General features: G+C 45.3%; 2 protein-coding genes across 31 annotated transcripts in view; both read right to left on the bottom strand.

Annotated features, from left to right (window-relative positions):
- Positions 1-599: 599 nt before the first annotated feature.
- LOC139609878 (cyclic nucleotide-gated channel cone photoreceptor subunit alpha-like) lies at positions 600-15,941 on the bottom strand. Of its 30 annotated transcripts, none has more exons than XM_071464897.1 (14): positions 15,282-15,404; positions 11,095-12,388; positions 10,780-10,926; positions 8,749-9,579; positions 8,498-8,651; positions 8,341-8,377; positions 7,966-8,203; positions 5,385-5,438; positions 5,152-5,238; positions 4,131-4,187; positions 3,250-3,348; positions 2,845-2,946; positions 2,655-2,761; positions 600-2,559 (listed from the first exon to the last, which is right to left on the bottom strand). In XM_071464897.1, the coding sequence occupies exons 8-14, from the start codon at positions 5,432-5,434 to the stop codon at positions 1,199-1,201; spliced, it is 1,863 nt and encodes a 620-aa protein (XP_071320998.1). In that variant the 5' UTR covers positions 5,435-5,438; positions 7,966-8,203; positions 8,341-8,377; positions 8,498-8,651; positions 8,749-9,579; positions 10,780-10,926; positions 11,095-12,388; positions 15,282-15,404; the 3' UTR covers positions 600-1,198. The 30 variants fall into 30 exon arrangements, with proteins under 30 accessions (XP_071320998.1, XP_071320995.1, XP_071320999.1 ...); XM_071464894.1 differs by having other exon boundaries at positions 8,504-8,651; XM_071464898.1 differs by having other exon boundaries at positions 7,966-8,181; positions 8,504-8,651.
- A 1,834-nt stretch (positions 15,942-17,775) lies between these two features.
- The window catches only part of LOC139609876 (sodium/potassium-transporting ATPase subunit beta-233-like), a 6,174-nt gene continuing 1,332 nt past the window's right edge, over positions 17,776-22,617 (bottom strand). Inside the window, exons 2-6 of the mRNA XM_071464875.1 lie at positions 21,153-21,281; positions 20,069-20,224; positions 19,806-19,990; positions 19,280-19,363; positions 17,776-19,165 (exon numbers count right to left, since the gene is read on the bottom strand). Of these exons, the coding sequence (XP_071320976.1) occupies positions 18,905-19,165; positions 19,280-19,363; positions 19,806-19,990; positions 20,069-20,224; positions 21,153-21,281 (815 nt within the window). The 3' untranslated portion in view covers positions 17,776-18,904. The remainder of the gene's footprint in view (positions 19,166-19,279; positions 19,364-19,805; positions 19,991-20,068; positions 20,225-21,152; positions 21,282-22,617) is intronic.

Raw genomic sequence — 22,617 nt, 5'->3', positions numbered from 1 at the left:
AGCAACGCTGTCTGAGCCACAACATGGACACACAACTGGACTGATTGTTGGTGGATCACAATCTGATCAGTGAACTTGAGATCAATAACTGTAAAGATCTGTTAGACTCTGACCTTCATCATCATCAGTTTAAATATTATGATGATGAATGAAGCTCAGTGAAGTGCTGAGTTTGATGTTAAATTGTGCCCTCTTTGTTTTCTCTTCACTGTGTCTTTAACTCTGCTGCTCTAAAAACCATGAGATCACCTGATCCTTCTTCTGATCAGGTGATCTCAGTCTCGCCACACATTCTGTATTAAAAACCATTAACGTGGTGAAACGGTGTACACATTAATTTATGTATCTGACTCAGGGTTAGGGTACAGGTGAGTGGGACTGAAGCAGAAATGGAGGGGACATCATCCTGACACTGAACTTCTTATGTTTTTAAACCAACAATGGTGAAATAGAAATTGACTTAACTCGTATATGAACAGGCCCATAATTAATGTTCACTCACGTTTTACTCCGTTGTTCTGGTGTTGGCTTTACAGACAGAAACAGATCCTTCTTGACTAAATCTCAAATCACCAACCTGAAAATAAAACAATGTCACGTCCTCAAATCAAACCACAATACAAACCGTGTCAGTGTTTAATAAGACTGATGAACATAGTGAAAGCATTTTTATTATGAACAACATGTCATCAGCAGAAGAACATGACTCCTCACCATGTTACAAACAGGACAAATGAAGAGGACAATCACCTTTCTGTGAATCAGGCAGACTCTTGTCAAACTGCATTTTAAGGAGGATCTAGGCAAAGTGGTGGTGCCGGCAGTAATTTTCCTGATTGTAGTTAATTACAAAAATACTCAGTTATTCAAATGAGTTAAAGTGTGAAGACAACACATTTCAGCTGTTTATGAAACCCTTCGTTACTCAGTGTTGACATCTTGTTTTCCTACAAAGACTTTTTCACGTAACAAAGTAAACGAACATCACAGATTATCTGTTTTAAGGACAAACTTGAATCTGACCACAGTCTGTTCTGTGTTTTGAATACCTGTGTTTATATATGGGAGTAATGGTTGGAGACAGACTGTCCAGCTGCAGCTCAGATGACATTCAGTGTGTACAGAGTCCTACACTACCACGTGATGACCTCAGAGGGAAATGGCGTGCCGCCTAAGCCTGGCAGCACTGAGCCCAGCTCTACTCATCTTCTACTCTGAGGGTTCGGACCTGGTTTGAGATATTACTGAGCCGCTGCTTGAGTTTACGCTGGGAAGACTCATACTGGTCTGACAGCTTTCGAAATTTGGCTGACATGACCTCATAACTGGCTTCAATCTGGTTGACTTTTTCCTCCAGGTCTTTGGCGTCGATAGCAGCGACCAGCGACTCGTCGATGAGGTTATCTTTCATCAGGATGGCCCTTCCTTTCTCCTCCAGAGCATATTTAGCGTCAGGATACTCGACGAGCGCCTCCATCAGGTCGTCTTTGGACAGGGCAAACAGATCAGAGTAGCCCACACTTCGGATGTTGGCTGTTCTTCGGTTTCCTGCCTTACTGCCTTTGATACCCAGGATGCTGATTTCTCCAAAGTACGCCCCATCACTGAGAACCACAAACTGGGTCACCCCATCATCTGCTACTACAGCCAGTTTTCCTTCTTTGATGATGTACATTTCCCTGCCTATGTCCCCCTTCTTACAGATGTAGTCGCCAGGACTGAAAACCTGTGGCTGAAGCTTAAGGACCAACTCAACAAGCAAACCTGCTTCACAGTCTTGAAAGATGCGCACTTTGCTCAGGGTCTCCAGGTGTACGTTGATGGCTATCTCAGCCTTTAACTTGTCTGGCAGGTTCTTCAGCACCTGCTTCTCATCGCAGGTTTTGTCCTCTGTCCACAGGTAGTCGAACCACTTCACCACCCTTGCCTCCAGGTCTTTGGTGACCTTGCGAAACTGCATATACTGCTTGATAGAGTCGATCTTTGCCTGGAACTCTACACGTGCAGCATTCATATTGGAAATCATGGCACCAACATTGCCCACAATCGTAGCAAAGATCAGAACTCCTGTGAGGAAGTCGACTACCACAAAGAAGTATTCAATGTCTCGGACCGGGGGCGGGGTCTCGCCAATGGTGGTCAGGGTAAGAGTGGACCAGTAAAAGCAGTAGATGTACTGTCGGGCCAGGCGAGCAAACTCAGGATTCTTCTTCATGTCTGGATACACCCAGGTGTCTGAGCCTAAGCCAAGGATCTTAGAGAAGGCAAAGTAGAGGCAAGCGTTCCAGTGGATGATGATGATGATGTAAAGTACAAGGTTACCAATTCGGAATATGTTGGGGAAATTGGTTCGAGTCTCAGTCCGATCGAAGAACTCAAAGAGTCGGGCTAACTTAAAGAGACGGTTGAACCTCCACTCTGGGTTGTCCACTCCAATTTTTAAGAAAACAATATCAGTGGGAATCATAGATATGATGTCTAATTTGAACTGACGTGTCTTCATGTACTTTTCTTTCAGGACCTTTTCATCCTTTACGAGCAGCCCTTGCTCCAGAAAACCTGTGCACACATTAGAACATGATTAGCATCATCAAACATTCAACGTTTCCTGTGATCACAAACTTCACTCATTCAGCACAGTTCCCATCACTCACCTGTCCTGGCTCTCACAAAGGTGTCCATGTAGTAGAGGGCATCTGAGATGTAGTCCAGGACCATCCACAGTGTAGAGTTTGTGTACTGTAGCTCATTGAAACAAGCCCTAGAGGGAAACAAGAGGATGCCGAGGACTTCTGAAAACAACACTGAGGCAAAAAGGAAAAACAAAATGCAGTGGATTCAGACCTGGCCACCAGCATCATCAGGTTGTAGAACACTGGGATGGATATGGTGCACAGCCAGTTGTAGTACAGGTCTGTGGCAGGGTCCATGATCCACACCTCCTTCCTGAGTGAGGAAAAGAAGGTTTTTGCTGTAAAGCATTTTTATGCTCAGCAAGGTAAGGTACATAGATGGTCTGCTGGTATCACTGAGGTTCATAGATTATAGTGCTCATACTGGTAACCACTGTCTGTACTACACAGGATCCAGTTTAGAGAAGACCAACCTCTGGTAAGGGTTAGAGATGGAACAGACATGTTTACCTTTATCCCACTGGCTACATGGAGTTTTAATATCTGTCCTTATGAGGAAATTATGAACAAGACATCAACAATATGATGGAAAGTTGCAGCCATCAGCAATACTCACGGTTCTTCCTTTTTATCATCCTTCTTGTCAGCCTTCTTGTCATCTTTCTTGTCATCTTTCTTGTCATCTTTCTTGTCATCCTTCTTGTCGTCTTTCTTGCTGTAAATGTACATAAACAGAAGCAGGATTAATGTTTAATCCCATTCAGTACTGTCAGGGAGCCTGAGGGGGGCACTATGACACAACAGTCATGTTACAGTACACTGCAGGTTTTAGAACAAGGAGCAGTCCTGGTGCCCTGAGTCGTCATCATCATCATCATCATGCTGCATGAGGAAGGAGTCAGACTCACTACAGACTCAAGTCAGTAACACTGTGGTCCAGATTTAGGCCAGCTACTGAACAGACAGATAGATAGATAGATAGATAGATAGATAGATAGATAGATGTGACATATCTATCTATCTATCTATCTATCTATCTATCGTTAATACATGTGTTCAACACTTGTGACAATAAATTGATATTTCATGGAAGTGAATTGACTCAATGTCTTTTGATCATATATAAATCTACAGGAGCTGATGGTCCATCATCAGTGTGTGACAGGATCCAGATCATCAGTGAGACAGGATCCAGGTCATCAGTGTGTGACAGGATCCAGGTCATCAGTGTGTGACAGGATCCAGATCATCAGTGTGTGACAGGATCCAGATCATCAGTGAGACAGGATCCAGGTCATCAGTGTGTGACAGGATCCAGATCATCAGTGTGTGACAGGATCCAGATCATCAGTGAGACAGGATCCAGATCATCAGTGAGACAGGATCCAGATCATCAGTGTGTGACAGGATCCAGATCATCAGTGTGTGACAGGATCCAGATCATCAGTGAGACAGGATCCAGATCATCAGTGTGTGACAGGATCCAGATCATCTTACCCATCGTTGTTGTTGCAGTTGTTCATGTTGTGTGCAGCCAGTGGCATCCGACCATCACTGCAAGAGGAACAGAAGAGGATTTACAGGTGTGTGTTCTGATGGAGTAAATACATAACACTTTCTCTTGGAGACTTCTTCTTCTGTGAACCCCGCCCACAGAGGGAGGGGCTTGCTGAGTATCCTTTACTGAGCCTTCTCCCGCAGTTTGTTTTTGGATGTACATTATATAGAATCAGATGAAACATGATTAAAGAGCCTCTGTCCAGAGCCACAGTTTGTGAACTACAACCAGGCTCAGCTCAGAGACAGCACAGTACAGAAAATACAATAAAGAATTCTCTGCTCTGATTGGTGGAGAACAGCAGGTTGATGGAGAAATAAACATGTTTACAGCCTGGTACAGAAACTGTTCTGGTCTCTAGAGCTAATTTCCTCCTTCATGACAACTGTACGGCTGAATTTTATAGAACTCACCTGTTCACATTTTATTAAGCACTAAAGTGATGCCTCTGAGTAACAGGTGTGTAGCTGTCTGCTGGTGTCAGATGGTTCAATCAGTGAACGGGACCTCTGTGTTTGTGGCGTCGGTTCTTCAGGTGATTTGACTTGTTGTTAGCTAACTAACAGAACGTGAGGATGTCTGAGCTCCTGTTTCTACAGTTGAGTCAGCTGCTACTGTTTTATTTATGTTAGCTCTGATTAGCAGGTATCAGTGTCTGAGCTCACTACACCTGGACTGTTAGCTTAGCTCTTTAACTAGCTACTTAGCGAGCTCATGAATTAACCTTGGGTTAGCCTTTGAGCAACATGTCCAGCTGTGCTAACAATGCTAACAGGAGCGTATCATTATTGAACCGCCAATCACCAAAGTCTTGGCTCCACTCGCTCCTCCTCTTTGACCATATTTGGATTAGTGGGAAGTAGACGGACTCAGACACTGCCAAGACGGAAACCTGTGGGTGACTTCACGGAGGCTACGACCATCTTTATTTACAGTCTATGGTTCAAACCTCCAACCCACCTGGTCCTGGTCCTCATGTTGTCCTCTGTCCTCTGGCTACAGGACCTGGATTCTGCAGGGCCAACGCTGCTCTTCATGTGGGACAGCCTTAGAAAACAGATCACAGTGACCTCATTGGATTATCAACAGATCAAAACATGAGAACAGACTAATATCAGCTCCCATCACTGTGTGCATGCTCTGCTGGTGTTTCTCAGGTGAAATGTGAGCACAGAGTCACTGGTGAGACTTACCTGGACACAAGTCCTGTCCCCACTAAATAGGTCTGATCCTGGGTGTCCATCGGCCTGGAGACATGGAGCACAGTTAGAGGAGCTCACAATGATGCACACGAGCCATGACTCGGAGCCATGAGATGGATCGAGAGGACGGATGGGAGTTTGAGTTCTGTAGGAACAACAGTGTGGACTCAGAGGTTTTATCAGGTCCACCTGTTCCTTTGGTTTCAGGTGATGCTGAGACCTCATCAGTATAACCTGGTGTTTTAAAGGCGTCCTGTTAACCTAGTGGAGGTATCCTGCTGCTCCATCATAGAGAGCTGTATACTGTACACATGTCAGAGACATGAGGGTGTTTCTCTTCTTCACTGACTCTAAATGAGTCAGTAACTGTGTGTGTGTGTTCACCTGAGGAGTTGCTGTGAATTTCCTGTTGATGTGAAATGTGGGATTTTGTTGTTGGGGATTTTCTTGGGATCATTTTAAAACTGTCACAGGTGAGTGAAAGTTATTTCCTGCTGCAACTTTATTCTCACAGAAACCCTGTGGACATGACCATCGATCTGGACTAACTCACTCCTGACACAGCAGGACTCATGGCTGTGGATTGTGTGTTTATGAAGTGTCCTCATCAGTGGTCAGGGTCAGGTTCAGGTTTGGACCTAGTCTCGCCCTCAGTGCCAGCCTTCAGTATAGGCAGTGTTCCTGATCTTCATAGAGGTAAAAGTGGTCTGCAGCTATGAGACCTTCAATCAGGATTTAAAGGTTTCAACTGTCACATGATCTGATGTCACGTGACCTGATGTGAGCACACTGAATCTGTGATACAGATGGGTTAGGGTTAGGTTAGAAACACAGCTGGAGCTAATCACTATCAGCTGATCTAACAACTGAACTAACAGCTGATTTAACAGCTGGAGCTAACCACTATCAGCTGAACTAACTGCTGATCTAACAGCTGATCTTACTGCAGAGCTAACAGCTGATCTACCAGCTGGAACTAACCACTAGCTGCTGAGCTAACAGCTGATCTAACAGCTGGAGCTAACCACTAGCTGCTGAGCTAACAGCTGATCTAACAGCTGGAGCTAACCACTAGCTGCTGAGCTAACAGCTGATCTAACAGCTGGAGCTAACCACTAGCTGCTGAGCTAACAGCTGATCTAACAGCTGGAGCTAACCACTAACAACTGAACTAACAGCTGAACCAACCAGCTAAGCTAACAGCTGATCTAACAGCTGGATCTGCTGACATTAGTGATGATAATATTTAATGTGAATGTCCAAGCCTCAGTCTTTAGGTAACCCTAACAGCAGGTCCCAGATAGAGTCCAGCTCCCTGAATTAACCAGAGACTAAAACCTAAATGTTTTAAATGTTAATTATTGTGTTAACTACTGAACAGTTTAGGCTAAAAGGAAAAGAGACTTGAGGCCTGCAGGGTGAGACTTACTCATCCTTTCAGTCACATCTTTCACAGACAGAGTCTCCACAGTGTGTAGGCAAACCCCCTCACCGTGTTCATGGTTTTATACTAAAATAAAACCATGTTTCCCTCATCAGTCTAAACTCAGAACATCACATTGACAGGTGAAAACTGAATTTTAATAAATGTAAAAACTGAAACATCACACTGACAGGAGTATTCAGACTCTTAGCTTAGCTTCCTCTGGATCATCTGAGACGTTTCTACACCTGGACTGGAGTCCACCTGTGGTACTCAGCTGATTGGACACACACCTGTCTATATCAGGTCTCACAGCTGATGATGTGTGGAGGACGACCAGTTCTAAACATCACGTCTGGTTCCCTCCAGACCTGACACCAAACATTTCAGTCCTGGTGTCTCAGTTAGTCCAGGTCCAGGCTTCTTCTTGTCAGAATGATGGAAACCACTGAGCTTGAACCTTGACTGAGCCTCGACACCGTCCTGTCTCTGAGCTCTGCAGCAGCTCCTTCCTCCTCATGGTTTCTGCTTTGATCTGCATCCTCAGCTGTGACACCTGATATACACAGGTGTGTGTCCAACCAGCTGATTTACCACAGGTGGACTCCAGTGCAGGTCTAGAAACATTTCAGAGATCATCAGAGAGATGGAGGAACCTGAGCTAAGTGTCTGAAAACACACACACACACTTGCACTTCTATCTTTGTGAGGACACTCACTGACATAATGTATTCCCTAGCCCCTTACCCTAACCTTAACAACTGAGTGCCTAACACACACACACACAGAGTAGCCCTGTACCCTCACCTTAACCATAACTATAATTATACTAACGTTGTTATTATTGAACATGTATGATGAGTGTATTGAACCATGAGGTCACAGTTAAATCTCAGAGGATCTGCTCTTTATTTTACAGCTCTGCAGTTTTCCTATCACATTATTATAATTTCCAGTGAGTCTGAAACATTTCATCTGAACATCTCTCCCTGACTTTAGTCTCATTAGCTCAGCATGTCTCTTCTTCAGCACCGTTAACTCAAATCCTCCTCCCCCAGATTACATCAGCTAAAATTAGATTTTGGCCTCCTGAAGCTCAGAGTCACACCGTCACTTCAACAACAATCACTGTGAGTAACTCTAGTTTACCTGAATGTGAGTGACGATGAGGTCTGCGTGAGCTGCAGTGTCTGCTCCTCCTCCTTCCCATCAAACAGGAGACCAAGGACTCCAGGTGTCCTGGTCCAGGTCTACAGGTCCTGCTGTGATGGAGTTAAAGTCTGTCCTCTAACACGAGTCACTGCGCAGAACAACACTCTCGCTTTTCTGTGGACAAAACCATCCTCTGCTGTGGTGAAGCTCCTTCTGTTCATCCACATTGCTCCACCTCCCAGCAGAGGAGGCGGGGAGGGAGAGGAGGAGGAGGAGGAGGGGGGTGGGGGGGTAAACTAAAGCAGCCAAGAATCAGCAGCAGCAGCAGAAGAAACAGGACGTTGTGCATCATGTCGAAATCATGGTTCTCACCTTGTAGATGTATTAGTGTCTGAGGCTGTGTCTGGACCTGCAGGACCAGGACAACACAACACTAATTATTGTCAGGTGTAGATACAAAACACACTGGACAGAAATACAACCCCTTCATTTCTACTTTTCTATAAACACAAAAGACACACACACATACACTCACAGTTGAGAGGAGATCTACTGCCGTGCCAGTCATCTGCCGGCCTGATGTAACATCCCAGCTGTTCTGTCCTGTCACCCAGTGAGCAGGTCTGGGATGATGTGGATCTGTTCAACAGTGTGATCCACTTCCTGCCGTCTTCACAGAGCTTCTGAGGAGGAGCCAGCCGACAATCAACAACCTGATACCTCTGCACAGTAGACGAGTCACACTACAGGAGTCACATGGTGGTCACAGAAGATACTGACCCGTTTTCTGATCCAGCCGCTGCACATCTGGAGCTCAAGTCATGTGATGCCCATAGTCCAGAACATTTTTCAAAATAAAAGGATCCTTTCCTGCGAGCAGCCCTGGTCACACCTGTGCAGTAATCGTCTGGATAGGTCACATCTGTCAGGTGGACAGACTAACACTGAGTTCAACACTGTGGACATTTTGTGTTTATGCCTTTTATGTGCACTGATGAGAACAGGAGCAACAACAGGAGAGCTGTTTGTGTGTTTCATCTTGTTGTCAGTTCACTGGAACATGGCAGACGTTACAGGTCACAAACACTTCAATGATTGACATAATCAGTCAGGTGATGAGGTGGTCACATGAACAGTTCATGTTCAATAAAGCCTGATGGGAAGTGGTGAACCTGATCCTGAATCTTAGCTTTTCTTCTGGGTATTAATGTTGCCATGGCAACAGAGGACTCAATGCTCTGGACACAAGCTGTAAAAGAGGACCCCAGAATAAAGAGGTTAACTAAATGGATGTATTGATCTGGTGATCAGGTTTTAAAACATAGTCAAACAGTTAGATCTAGTTTTACTACATCCTCAGATCCAGCTCTGATAAATATATCCAGCACCAACAGGACTAACTGGACTCGGAGTTACCTCTTTATTTATATTCCTTCCAGTCTGAGTAAATCCTCTTAGCTAAAGTGAGACATCAGACTCCACCTGCAGCTCTCAGGGCGGACCAAGACAATCCTCCAGCAGATAATCCCAGCTCTGCCTCCCCTGCCCCAGCCTGCTGGACTCTGGAATCAGGACCTCAGGGAGGACCAGGAAGGTTCACAGTGAGAGCAGCTGATCAGAGCCAACACAGAGTAGAGACTACATCACCGGGGGGGGGGGGGGGTAGTTCAGTGTAGACTTAAAGTTCAGCTCAGAGAACCTGAAGGTTTTAATTAATTAAAGTTAATTATGAAAACTTTATTGATTTTAATTACTTCAGATTCTTATTCAGAATTTATCTGATGGCAAACCTCAGTCTTCACATGTTGAACCTGTTAAAGACTAGAGACTCATTCAGTGACTTGACAGCTGATCAGTTCAACTGAAATGTTTCAGACTCACTGGAAATTATAATAATGTGATAGGAAAACTGCAGAGCTGTGAAATAAAGAGCAGATCCTCTGAGATTTAACTGTGACCTCATGGTTCAATACACTCATCATACATGTTCAATAATCTACCACCAATAATAACAACGTTAGTATAATTATAGTTATGGTTAAAGTGAGGGTACAGGGCTACAGTGGACGTATGACAAGTGTGTGTGTGTGTGTAATCAGATTAGCTGCTGTAAATGAGATTAGCTGTAATCTGTTGATGCCTCCTGGTGACAGAGAACAAGTGATGGATCACAGTTCACTCTGATCAACACTGGTTGGTTGATACAGCCTGGTCTGGGAATATCTTTACAGAGAGTGTGTGTTGTTAGTGTGTGTCACAGTGCGTGTTCAGGTGATACTGACATTCAAACAGGAGGATTCAGTGTAACGTACAGAGAAGAGATGAATGTCACTCACTCACCTTACTCATGATGAATCCTGCAGCCTCTCAGTGTCAGCCTCAGTGTCAGCCCCCCCCCCCCCCCCCACACACACACACACACACCCACACACACACACCCACACACACACTTCAGGACTCTGCAGGTCATCCATAGATAATCACTGGACCCAAGAGCATTTATAATTGCTAAGCTGCTCTGGATGCAGCTTGTTGTTTGTAATATCTCCCAGGATGCATTGCTCACTCAGTCACTCTGCTGATGTGGATCAGACGACATGGCTCTGGTATTTTGGGTTAAATGAAAACTGCAGTCTCTAGGGACCCACATGGGGGTGGGGGGCGTGGGGGTTAATTACTGTGAGTAGAGTCTGTGAACCAGTAACACTGATGACTGTGGATTAACTGGATCTCAGCAGATCAAACTGGGACATCGTTACCAATTCCCAGTGCTGCTGAGGTGTTAACTACCTACTGAGAGGCAGCACTCACCTGACTCATCAATTTAACTCATGTCGGGACCATCCCACAGGACCATCTTCATCCTCCTCCTCCTCCTCCTGCTGCTTATCCTCCTCCTATGACGCATTCTGGGTCAGCTCAGGTCACCCCCACAGGTGAGGCAGAGCCCTCAAACAGCTGACCAGGTGGAAACAGCACAGGTAAACAGGCACAAGCTGTGATGTCAGATGTGACATCATTTTTCAGTCATGTGATCAACATGTTCAGATTGCTACCAACAGCAACACACTCCAAGAGATGTCCCCCCCAGCTTACCACTCACTTGCACAGGAGTGTATGATTTACCTTTTCTCACTGGAGGCTGTGTCATGTGATGTCATATGACGTTTCTGTGTCGTCAGTGTGGTCATGTGACGTCGTGAGGCTTCTGTTTAAATTCCTCTTCAGTTTCTCAACACTGTAGATAAAGTTCTGGACTTTGAATGAGTCACATTCCTCAGTGACTGATGAACTGATGAACATGAAACAGTTACATGATGAGTCTGAAGCATTGACCAGATGAACTGAACTAAACCTCACAGCACATACAACATACATGAACACAGTACAACATGTGAGCCCGTCTTCATTTGTCTGTTCTGTTTCAGTCATTTCATATGTGTGATGCAGCTCTGCTGCCCTCCAGTGTTCAGAACTAAAGTATATTTACTTAATTGCCTTCACTAACTGATAAAAGATAAAAAATATTAATATAGTAAAAATAGTATTTAAAGTTGGCCCTATACAGGGTGAACAGGACCAGAGCCAAAACAGTCTCATGAGGAGCCCCAGTGCTGCTCATCACTGTCATTATTATTATCATCATCATCATTACTGTTATTTTTATTTTATTTTGTTACTTTATTAGGAACACCTGTTCACCTGCTAATGTTAATGTTTTAAAAAATAAATCACACTCTTCATTCAGCTAACGTATCCATCAGATCTGAATATGATGTAAACAGTAGCTGGATCAGTGAGCAGAGCAGAGACTGAGAGCTGCAGCAGATCTAGAGTCAGTTTAAATGTGCAGCAGGTAGTTAGTGACTGTGATGAAGGAAACAGCAGAGTTAACTGGGTTCAGACAGAGCAGCAGTGAACGCTACAGTCACGGGAGGTGAGACACTACAGTGACGTCAGCAGGTCTACGACCTCACTGCTGTTACTGAAAAGACATTTTACTGCAGGAGAAGTAAAACTACTGAGAGAAAATGTTCTTAGGTAAAAGTACAAAGTGAGTAATTGAGTAAGAGACATTTTAACTGACTCACCATCATTGGTAAACTTTAACAAACTGTTTCTACATTTACACATTCTCTGTGAAGAACAAAGTGAACTGATCCAATACCCTGTCTTTTACACTGGTGAAGCAGTGTTGAGATCTTGAAAAAACAACATGTGAAAGATCAATGAATCAATGGTGGAATTAATACATTTCATGAAAACATTTGCCACTTGCCCTGGTTGATCAGTCCAGACTTGACTGAAGGGGGGCGCCCAATATGGGATGGTCTCACAGGATCATGATGTTCAAGAAACTGGACATTTTAAGACTCACGTTGTCCATCAAGGTGTTGACTGTGGACTGTCATGATCCCCTCTGCAGGCAGGAAACGGAAACAAAGCTAAAGTTAGACTGATGCAGTGGCTGTGTATGGGGTCCACACAAAAATAATCCGATCTTCACTTAACTATACAGGGAAGAAACTAGCATGATAGTTCTGCAGGTCATGTTTATAGTTGATAGAGTATCAGTATGAAAGAAACAGACATGTTTCAACATTAAGCCATGGTCAGTGTTTGTTTCTCCTCTGTTGACTCGCAGCCTAAACACACAGATGCCTCCACTTGAGCAATCAGAGAATCTACAACACTGACGAGTCACCAGACAAATACAAGACGGTGTTGAAAAAGATCTGCAGTTCGTCAATAAATACCAAACACCAAAACACAAACAAATGCTCATGAAACACATAGGTTTCTACCTGTGGCCTTCATACTCTCTTAATTAAAAGTCATCTGTGAAACTATATTCCAGAGTCCTGGCTTCTTCAACACATGTATGAAGCTGTTGGTTTGGACCGTGCACCTGAGGAAGATTGAGTGAAGTTTGAATTGTGCTTGCTTCTGCCTATCATTTGCTACACTGAACTACTCCACTGCTTTCCGCTAATCACCCTCAACAAGACGGGTGTCTGAGTCTTTGGGTGCAGACTTGATTGAAGACAGGTGGAAGAGTCAGGAAACTGGAGCTTGGAGCAGGTGTTGCCATCATTTCTGTTTGAAGACTCATTAACTGTCAATAAGGTGCTTGCTGTGGACTGGCGAGGTCCTCTCTGCAGCCATAAAATACAACACAGAAAACACTGACGATGATCATTATAATGTTAAATACTTATAGTCATTAAACGCTAAAAGTGGAGATTGTACTTACCCCTAATAAAGAGCCGCAAATAAATCTAGAGCTCAAGCTCAGAAATGTTCTTCTAGACAAAGGCATGATATAAAAACGTGTACAAGACTTGTGGTTTGAAAACAGAACTAGAAAATGTATAGAACAAGCACACTTTAAGTCGATACATGTCAAACTCAGGGTTTGGCACAGGTCCACTGCCACTTGAGTATTTATTTGCAGGCTGGAAAACAGCATTGAAGTTTTAATGATTATTTACAATATTTAGGTGTTCTGATGTATTTTCTGATTCTGCCAACCCAACTGTGCAGATTTATTCAAACTGTTCTACTTTCATGTGTAGAACAGGCACAAGGGACAGCCCTGGCTGTTTAAAAATTGAGATAAATAAATCATACACAAGTGCAATTTGTATTCATAAATAGAGAGAGACATTGTTCTTCTAAAATAAAGTATGTGAGGGAATAGTATATCAGAAATATTGCACAAATTGCTACAGGGCTGATCACTGATTCACCGAAATATAAAGAGAAATACATCAACCGTATTAAGAAATCCATGATCTCAACTCCGTACTTCTCATGAAACTAGCTAACCTGTGTATTTTCTGACCTTAACCTCATTTTGTGATGTTGTTACAGCCGTGAAATCTTATTCTAAACAACATGCTACATGTGAGTGAAAATAAACAGCAATCAGCATTTCAGTTAGAATAATGAGACTAACAGCTACTTCTACTAGTTACTTCTCAAATGAAACAGACTAATGTTACTGGTTTAAAGACCCCCACTGATTAAAACAAGTGTTTAACCTTGTTAACGTGTCCATGTGGTTTTTTTTTTTCTATAATACAAGACGTGTCATGAGCTGTGAACTAACAATAGGCTCAAAAACGTGTCTCTACATTCAACTATATCTACACAAAATTCAAGAACTCTGCTTTGCTCGAGGGACTGTAGAATGAATTTTATCACAAGATGTGGTTCATAACATACTGCTGCATTCAGAGAGAACCGCTCAACCACCTCTGTCCACCTGACAGTAGGGATGGGCGATACCACGTTTTTAATTTTACTTTCTGTTACAATTTTAACGATACTGATACCAATACCTATACTGTACACATGACACATGCTGGCCATTAATAATGAATTTATTACAAGTAAATTAAATTAAAATGAGTGCTAAATGTAAATTACTGTAATTTACAGAAATACTATGATTAAATAATAATAAAAATAAAATGATTATTAAAATAATTATCACATAAATATGAATAAAATAAATTACTTCTATGCGGCATGTACTTATCACAGAAAGTGCATCTTGCTGTAGTTTTGTCCACAGATGAAAAGTAGCACCACACCACGCTAAGTTTCCTTTCAGCCAGTCTCTGTCTCTCACTTGTTTGTGTACGAGCTGTTTCAACGCTAAAAAGAACCAAAAACCCCCGTTTCTATATATAACATTGGTATCGATAAAAAAAGACTCGATACCAAATGAGTAACTCCTGTGTATGGAAGTATGGAGGCCGTAGTATCGCTCCGCCCGCCCCTACCTGACAGCCCCCACTCCACCTGTTTCACAGTGGCCGCTAGCTGCTCCGTGAAGCTGAAACACTACTGGTGCCGAGCAGCGTGAGGACTGTTGTTCTACACAACCGCTAACACAAGACACGTTTTTGAAGTCTGGCTTACCCCACCACAGACAGCTAGTGCCCGCCAGTTAAACACATCCCGACCTCCCCACAGGCTCCCTGGGTGTCCCTGAGCCCGTCACTCTCCACGCCTTTCATCCCCGGGAGTATTTGTCATTTCAGATGATTTCTAAGACTCTTGGCTGCAGGGTTCCCACTCATTTAAATAACGGAGCTAAACCCTAATTCAACGGTTTAGCTCCGCCGTATTCCCAGTAGTTAGCATTATGTATTAGCTAGCTCCCCAGCTAGCTAACGTTAGCTCCCCAGTGCTAAAACATTGCCCATATTTCTGCAGTAATGTTAGCTAACACCGTCAAAGTCACTATCTGATCACAAACTGACTTGTCAACTTCACAGACTCCATTAGAAAAACACACTTACTCTGATAATTATTGAGATTTTCACACTTTCAAATCACTTTCTTGATTCCATGGTAACCACCCCTTTCGCGCCACTCTGGTTGTAGGCTTCTGAGCATGCGCAACGTCCTCCTTGTTAAGGCATCTGGGACAAACATGATACGGATGTTGTCAGAGGACAAACATAGCTGCGTCAAAACCGGTGAAAGCACTGCACATACACTGTTTGTTTACATGAATCTACGCATACTTTTCTATATACCTGAGGGATCATCGTGAAAATAAAGAACCACCTGCTCATGTGGACATGCAGTCACATACACCAGCATACAGGCACACACACATAATATATTATATTTAGTTTGAATGTCATTTATTCCAGTGGCCTATAATGCATGATCAAAAATTAAAAGGACAAAAATGTTAAGAGGACACACAAGGGTTAATGTATCATTTTGAGTGTATCAAATCAAGTTTAAGTTAAACCTGTCAAAGTGGACTCAGTTAAAAAACAATTCAATTGGATATGTGTGTATTTATTTCACCTTCTCATCCATGAGCCAGAATTTCAACAAGGGTCCAGATCCAGATCCAGATCCTTACCAGGGTCAGTGCCGAGGTCCACTTCAGAGGGATCACCTGTGGATCTCAGTCTGATTGGTGGACTAGGTCCAGGTGTGTCCTGTGAAGAACAGAGAAAATGGTTTAAAGTCTGCTGGGATCATGTATAGACCATGTTGTATGTGTAAGAAAAACACTGGAGAAGAAGAAGAGTGTTTCACAGGGTTAGGGTATAGACACTGACAGGTGATCTGTGGATGGATGAGTGTTTCCATGCAGACGTTTTAACATCTCTCACAGCAGCATCCTCAGCTGTGAGAAATAACAATGGAGGTTCAGTGTGTGTGCGTTGGTGTGTTCCCACATGTTCATCATGACATGAAAGTGAGACAGGAACAAAGCCCCCACCCCTCCTCCTGTATGTGTCACATGATAAGGTGTAATCAGTGAGGATGACCTGGTGTGTGATAGATAGGGGTCAGGCTCCTCCCCGTCCCCAGCCCATCAGATAATGAGGTGTGAACGTGACCCTGCAGACATCAGACTCATCCTCCTCCCTGTGTGTGTGTATGTGAATTTTGCCTGGCTGGTTAGTGCTCTACACCCCCCACTGTGTGTGTGTGTGTATACACATGATACTGACCTTTTCTCTTTATGACCATAGCAACACAACAGCTGGTCTGAGGTCAACAACACAGTCACAGACACACACAGACAGAATCAGACTTTATGCTTTTCTCACTTTTGTTCTTTCCTTTTGTCGCTTGTTGTTGAGACTAACTTCACTTCCTGTGTAGAGGAGCAGATGACATCATGAGGAAGATGGCGGTCCTCCTCCTCTTCACCTGTGGATGAGGCTCATCTCACTTTAACAGGGATCATAAACAGGAACAGGTGTGATGTGTTCATCGTGTTTCTATCCACACCTCATAGGAAACAAACAGCATCCTGAGGAGGCCGGTGCAGAGGTCATGAGGTCACTGAGCTGCCCAGACACACTGACTTTGTTCTGTGATGATGTGCTGACAGGAGGAGGGTCACACACTGCAGCAGAGGTCACATGTTCTGACTGCGAGTTACCATGGTAACAGTGCATCCTCCCTCTCTTCTCAGCAGTTTTCTGCTCCAGATGTGAATCTATTTAGTTCTGTGAATAAATGACTTTATGACTAGAAATGTTTAAAATAAGAGCTACATTTTTGCCATTACAACCATGGTTACTAAAGTGACCTTTGACCCCTGTCTGTCACAGCTCTGGTGGGACTTGAAGTGTTTTTTCTGAGGACAGAAGCTGCAATGTTTCCTATCTTATCTCCTTTAGGAAACACTGGACCTTCCTTTAGGAGAGGCGAGGAGAAAATGCCCTCCCATAATTCCTTGCTGCAGCAACAGCAGCACAGTGACACAGTGAGCACAGCAGAGCCTCACAGATGTAGACGGAGCAGAGCAGCTGCTGAATGTTTGTGGCTCTGATGTAAATCTGGTCTGATCGTCTGAGCTCTACGTCCATCCATACAGACTGATTCTCTCTGATCCCGTCAGGAGTCAGCGAGACTATAAACTCGATAATCTTCTGTCTGAAAACAGTTTATTCTGGTCTTTACTCAGCTCTATAGTTTAACTCACGCATTATTATTTGAATGGCTCGACTCTGTCATTTTAACATTTCAGCCCTGTTTGTTTTGTGTTTGTGGTTAAAGGAGGATTTAACCTCCATGTTTTAAATAAAGTTATTTTTTTTAAAAAGCCAAGTGTAAATACAGTTACATTATTTTCTTAAGTTAACCTTTTCTCTGTAACAAAGTAAGGTCTTGACCTTACCCTGTAAAGTGCCTTGAGATAATGTATATTATGATTTGGCGCTATACAAATAAAATTGAATTGAATTGAATTGAATTAAGTCCTTATAGAACACACACACACACACACAGACAGAGAGAAGAGAGGAGACGAAGGTCCATTAAGATTTTATTTGTTTCTATCTGACTGAATGACAGAGGTGGATGAACAGATCCTGTGGAACATCAACATCATTCACCTGTTGGCTCCTCCTCCTCTGTTACCTGTTCACTCTGCACCAGCAGCATTCATCATGGCTAAAAGACAAACAGTGAAAGGCTGCGCGATGACACACCGATGATGCTACAGACGAGTACTGCATTGCTTCTGATGAAGACACTTTGGTTTTGCATTTATACATGAAAATATTCTGCAAAGAAACAAAATGTACAACTGCATAAATATAAAATTCTTCCACCATGTTTAATGGCTCAAACATTCAGGAGCTCCAGCACGACGTGACGGAGCCAGCAACACAACAGAGACCTGGTTAGCACCACTGCCCTCAGCAGGCCGCACGCACAACTCTACATTCAAGGCTTAATCAAAGGTAAAAGGCAAGAAGCGATAATAAAACCCGTCACACAGGAAGTGATTCAACAAAGCACTAAAGAGAGAGAGAGAGAGAGAGAGAGAGAGAGAGAGAGTCCCTCGATCAGCTGGAAAACTAAGAGGACAGAAGGTCCTGGAGTGCAGCCTCTCCTCACACCAACTATCATGGAGGAAGTGGAGTGTGTGTTCATGTCACACACATGTCTACTACTGCTAAAGCTTGCTCACAGAAACGATGAGAGGGACGTGGTTTGGAAGGACCGGGTTCAGGTTCTGGTTCTGAGACTACTGCACACTCCAAAAACATCTAGTGAAGCCACACGGCAGCGGGGACGAACATGGCGCGCTACGCGGCGCAGATGAAGACACTTACAGGTGATGGACACGTGTCCCATGGCTCGTGGAAAAGTCTGTTACAGCAGAATAAATATTTTCCTAGTTCTACTCGTCCTCTAAATGACGACCTAACGCGCGGGGGTGGGGGGGGTTGGGGGGGGGGGGGGGGGGCTGGGTGAGTGATGAAAGCAGATTACACGTCGGTCCTCAGTATTCATTCAAGACTATTGTGATTGACTTAACCGCTATGACCTACCACCCTCACTGAGCGTCTCCTACATTAGATGGGTGTTTAGTTTGGGCGGGGCGGGGCGGGGGAGGGGGCGGTCAGACAAAGTGCTGCGGCGCTGATCACAGTCATAAACTGTTGACCTGGATCTTGATGTCAAAGCGTCCCTGGTAGCGGTCCTTGTCGCTGTAGTCGATGTTGTCTCCGAACACTTTGCACTCGATGCGCAGCTCGGTGTTGAGCGTCAGGTTGGTGAACTGCAGCGCCACCAGCGGCTGCAGGTACTGAGGGTGCAGCAGCTTGCCGTAGTACGGGTAGTACTGCAGGGGGAAGCCGCCACCGATACCGTAGTACTTAATCTCCCCAATCTTCCCAGCATCCTCCTCTCTCTGAAGGATGGAGAAACACATGTGTTAAAGACAGAACACACACACACACACACACACACACACACACACACACACACACACACACACACACACACACACACACACAGGGCGTACCTTGTTGGTGCAGTAGAGAGGGATCACATTGGGCTGCACCTTGGGCTGGGCCTCTTCAGGGATGCTCTCGTTGGAGGTCGGAGGCTGAACACAGAGGACACGTTAGAACCAGGACTGGATTCAGGACTGAGACTGGTCATGTGACTGTGTCAGGTTCAGTAAACAAAACATGGTAACACAGGTGGACAGTGATAACATCAGCATGACCATCACATCCAGTGTTGAGTGAAACTAAAGTCACAGTAACACGTCTGCTGATAAAGCTGCAAAAGTAAAATCATCGCACTGTGTCATCAGAGCTACAGACTGTCGGTGAACCTATCACCATGGTTACTGAGAGCGCTGTTGACCCGACAGCTGCAGACAGATGTTAGCTGCTCGGCAGACGTGAGTCCACACAGCGGAGACTTTTCCACCTGAGGGTCAGCACAGGTCAGTGACCTCCAGCCTGCAGGTTGCTCAGGTGTGGCCCTGAGAGAGAGATGGTCTACAGCAGCCTGATGTTTCAAACTTTATCCAAACTCACCCTTGGACGGAAGTTGACGATCCGGTTCAGCTTCACGATCAGGCAGGGCTTCCCCTCCCTGAAACCGAAGTCACGGTCCTCGATGCCGGAGCAGGGCCCCAGCAGGCTCCGGTGGAAGCGGCAGGCCTTCCTGATGCCCACGTCGCTCTCCAGGTCGCCCCGGTTCTTGTACTCTGCAGGCTCGTCTGGAGCAGGGAGGGAGGGGGTTAGTGAGAGTGTCTGAAAGCCCCCCCCCTTAAACAAGACCAGTGAGTAAAACCCACCTCCACAGTCCTCGTACTTCATCTGGTCCCTCTGGTGCTCTTCATCGTACTTGGCCAGGAAGTCCTTCAGGGCCTTGGCGTAGGGCAGGTAGGTCTCCACGTCGTTGAGGCTGAACGACACCTCAGCCTTGTCTGAGCGCGGGGTGTGTGTGAGGCCTACACACACACACACACACACACACACACACACACACACACACACACACACACACACACACACACACACACACACACACACACACGTGTAAGAAGTCAGGGACAGAAAGCTCAGGAAGCCTTTGAGTCCAGCTTCTGTGATGCATTCAGGAGCAGCGGCTGTGTGGGAAATGCACATTTTTGTGGAGGTGTGCAGCCTGAGAGGGGACGAGGAGTATCAGTGTCAGGTCTGAGCTCACAGATCCAGTTTCTCCTGGTCCTGCTCTGCTGAACAGGCTGAATGTGGTCCAGACCTGACACTGACAGATCTCAGGTGACTCGGGGGAAGAACGCTGACGAGTGTTTGTTCAAATGTCTGCTGCTGTGTAATTGGCTGACTGGAATCAGCTGACCCGAGAGCAGGTCACAGACACTGACCCATGATGCACCTGAACCCTGTGAGAGAGACAGCAGCTGATCGCAGCTCCACACATGCTCAGTGTGACCTGTGAACTCCTGCCAGCCCCCTCACCATGGTAACCGAGCTGTGTTGTAGACACAGGGGAGGCTGCTCTGGGACCAGGAAGGCTTTATTTCCAAAACAACTTCATCAGCTGACTGAGCAGGTACCGTCATCAGCCCCTGACCAGGTGATGACATTTCTAATGTGCTGGATCAGCCTAATGACGTCAGTGTGGTGTCGTCACACTGACAGGAGAACGGAGAACAAAATAAATGGTCTTATGTTTTGTCCAGACAGAAACTGAGTGACATCATCTCATCGTCAGACGTGATGACACGTTCAGGTCTTCAGCCACAGACTGATGACATCAGCCCTGTCCTGTCAACATGGTGGGAGGCAGCGAGGTCCCAGCTCACCTGAACAAACACTCTGTCTGAGCGACCACCTTCAGACTCTGACAGACAGGAAGTAGGCGGGGCTTCTTACCAGGAGGTGCAACTCTGTCCTGCCAGGTGGGCTTGTAGTTGCTCAGGGTGAGGAGCATGGCCTGGATGGTGCCGATGAAGATCCCGGCCAGGCAGCCGTAGAAGATGATGTAGAAGAGGATGATCTTAACTGTGGAGAAGACACAGACACAGCCTGTCAGTAACTGGTCTCTACTGGTGACGTCACGTCATACAACCGTACTCGCAGGTGTAAACACACAGACAGGTTAATCACCAGGTCACATGCTGTGACCTGATCTCAGTCCAGGTGAACGATGGGGGACGTTGGAGTGACGTGTTAGACAGCGCTCTGCACCATCATCATCAGTTTCTGAAGACTGAGTTCGTCCAGTCAAGTTCAGACACCTGGAGTCATTATCTACTGCACACTAAACACAGCCACATGACAACAGTACGGTCACGTGACAACAGTACGGTCACGTCTCACGGCTGCTGTCCCTCCACAGACACACACTCCTCTCACGGAGGCGTCTCTGGAGTGGACACTGAACACAATCTAAAACAAACCACCTGCCTCAGTGCTCACCTGTGCTCAGGTCTCGTCTGCTGCAGCCACCCGTCTACACCGTCATCACCTGGGTGTAGTTAAGGTGATTATGTTAAAAAATACACTTTGAGCATTAATGACTAACAAGCTCGAGACAATCTGACACTGAGATTAGTTATTACTATTATTATACCTCAGGGGTCAGACCACACCCACCCTCAGCCTCCATTCTAATCTCAAACACACATCTGCGCCTGTCAAAGTCCTCAGAGCTGCTTCCTGCTACACACTTTCAATGATCTCACACACACACACACACACACACACACAAAACCAAATCTACCCTGTGAGAGCAGAGGATCTCTGTGTGTGTGTGTGTGTGTGTACACGGTGACAAAGAGCTACTGTTGGAGATGAAGCATCACATGACGTCTCAGCTCCTGTGGAGGAGAAGATTTCATGGTCTCGGACATGAGGACACCGTCCTCAGCTGGAGGAGAACCAACAATCTGCAGGAGAACCGGCCAAACACAGAACCACAGCTCCGGAGGGTCAGACCTAGACCTGATCCGGTCACTCTCCGTCCCCGTGTCACTGACAGTTACAGACCAAATCTGCACAGTGAGCAGGTCTCTCTTTAGATATGACTGAATGAGATGACTGATCATCTTATCAGTCATCTATCATCATTCAGCTGATCAATACTTTCACTGTGAAAAGAGCTCAGTGATCCAGACCAGCTCAGCCCCTCCAACATGAAGGACTCCTTTATCCAGCTGCTCCAGCTCCAAGGCCGTCTGTCGGACACCAGCGTGCTAACAGAGCTCAGCACTCACACTGACCCGGGCCAACAGTGGCAGCCATTGTGTGTGAGATGAGAGGAATGCAGCTGTGGAGTGTGACGCGCAGAGAGCTGCCGGCTCCTCGGCACGGAGCTGCTGCAGGACCAGAGTCCCTG

The sequence above is a fragment of the Trachinotus anak genome, unplaced genomic scaffold (genome assembly GCF_046630095.1).
Source record: "Trachinotus anak isolate AG129_WGS33_773 ecotype Australia unplaced genomic scaffold, CSIRO_AGI_Tana_v1 ptg000026l, whole genome shotgun sequence".
Lineage (NCBI taxonomy): Eukaryota > Metazoa > Chordata > Actinopteri > Carangiformes > Carangidae > Trachinotus > Trachinotus anak.
This window is presented reverse-complemented; position numbering and strand designations above follow the sequence as displayed.

Bases quoted from the DNA above. Each gene is read 5' to 3' on its own strand.
- LOC139609878 (XM_071464879.1), bottom strand. From the start codon at position 5,434: ATGGACACCCAGGATCAGACCTATTTAGTGGGGACAGGACTTGTGTCC. The intron at 4,188-5,151 runs GTGGGTTGGAGG...TTCCTCTTGCAG, and splicing joins AACATGAGGACCAGGACCAG to TGATGGTCGGATGCCACTGG. The intron at 2,560-2,654 runs GTGAGTGATGGG...ATGTGTGCACAG, and splicing joins CTTTGTGAGAGCCAGGACAG to GTTTTCTGGAGCAAGGGCTG.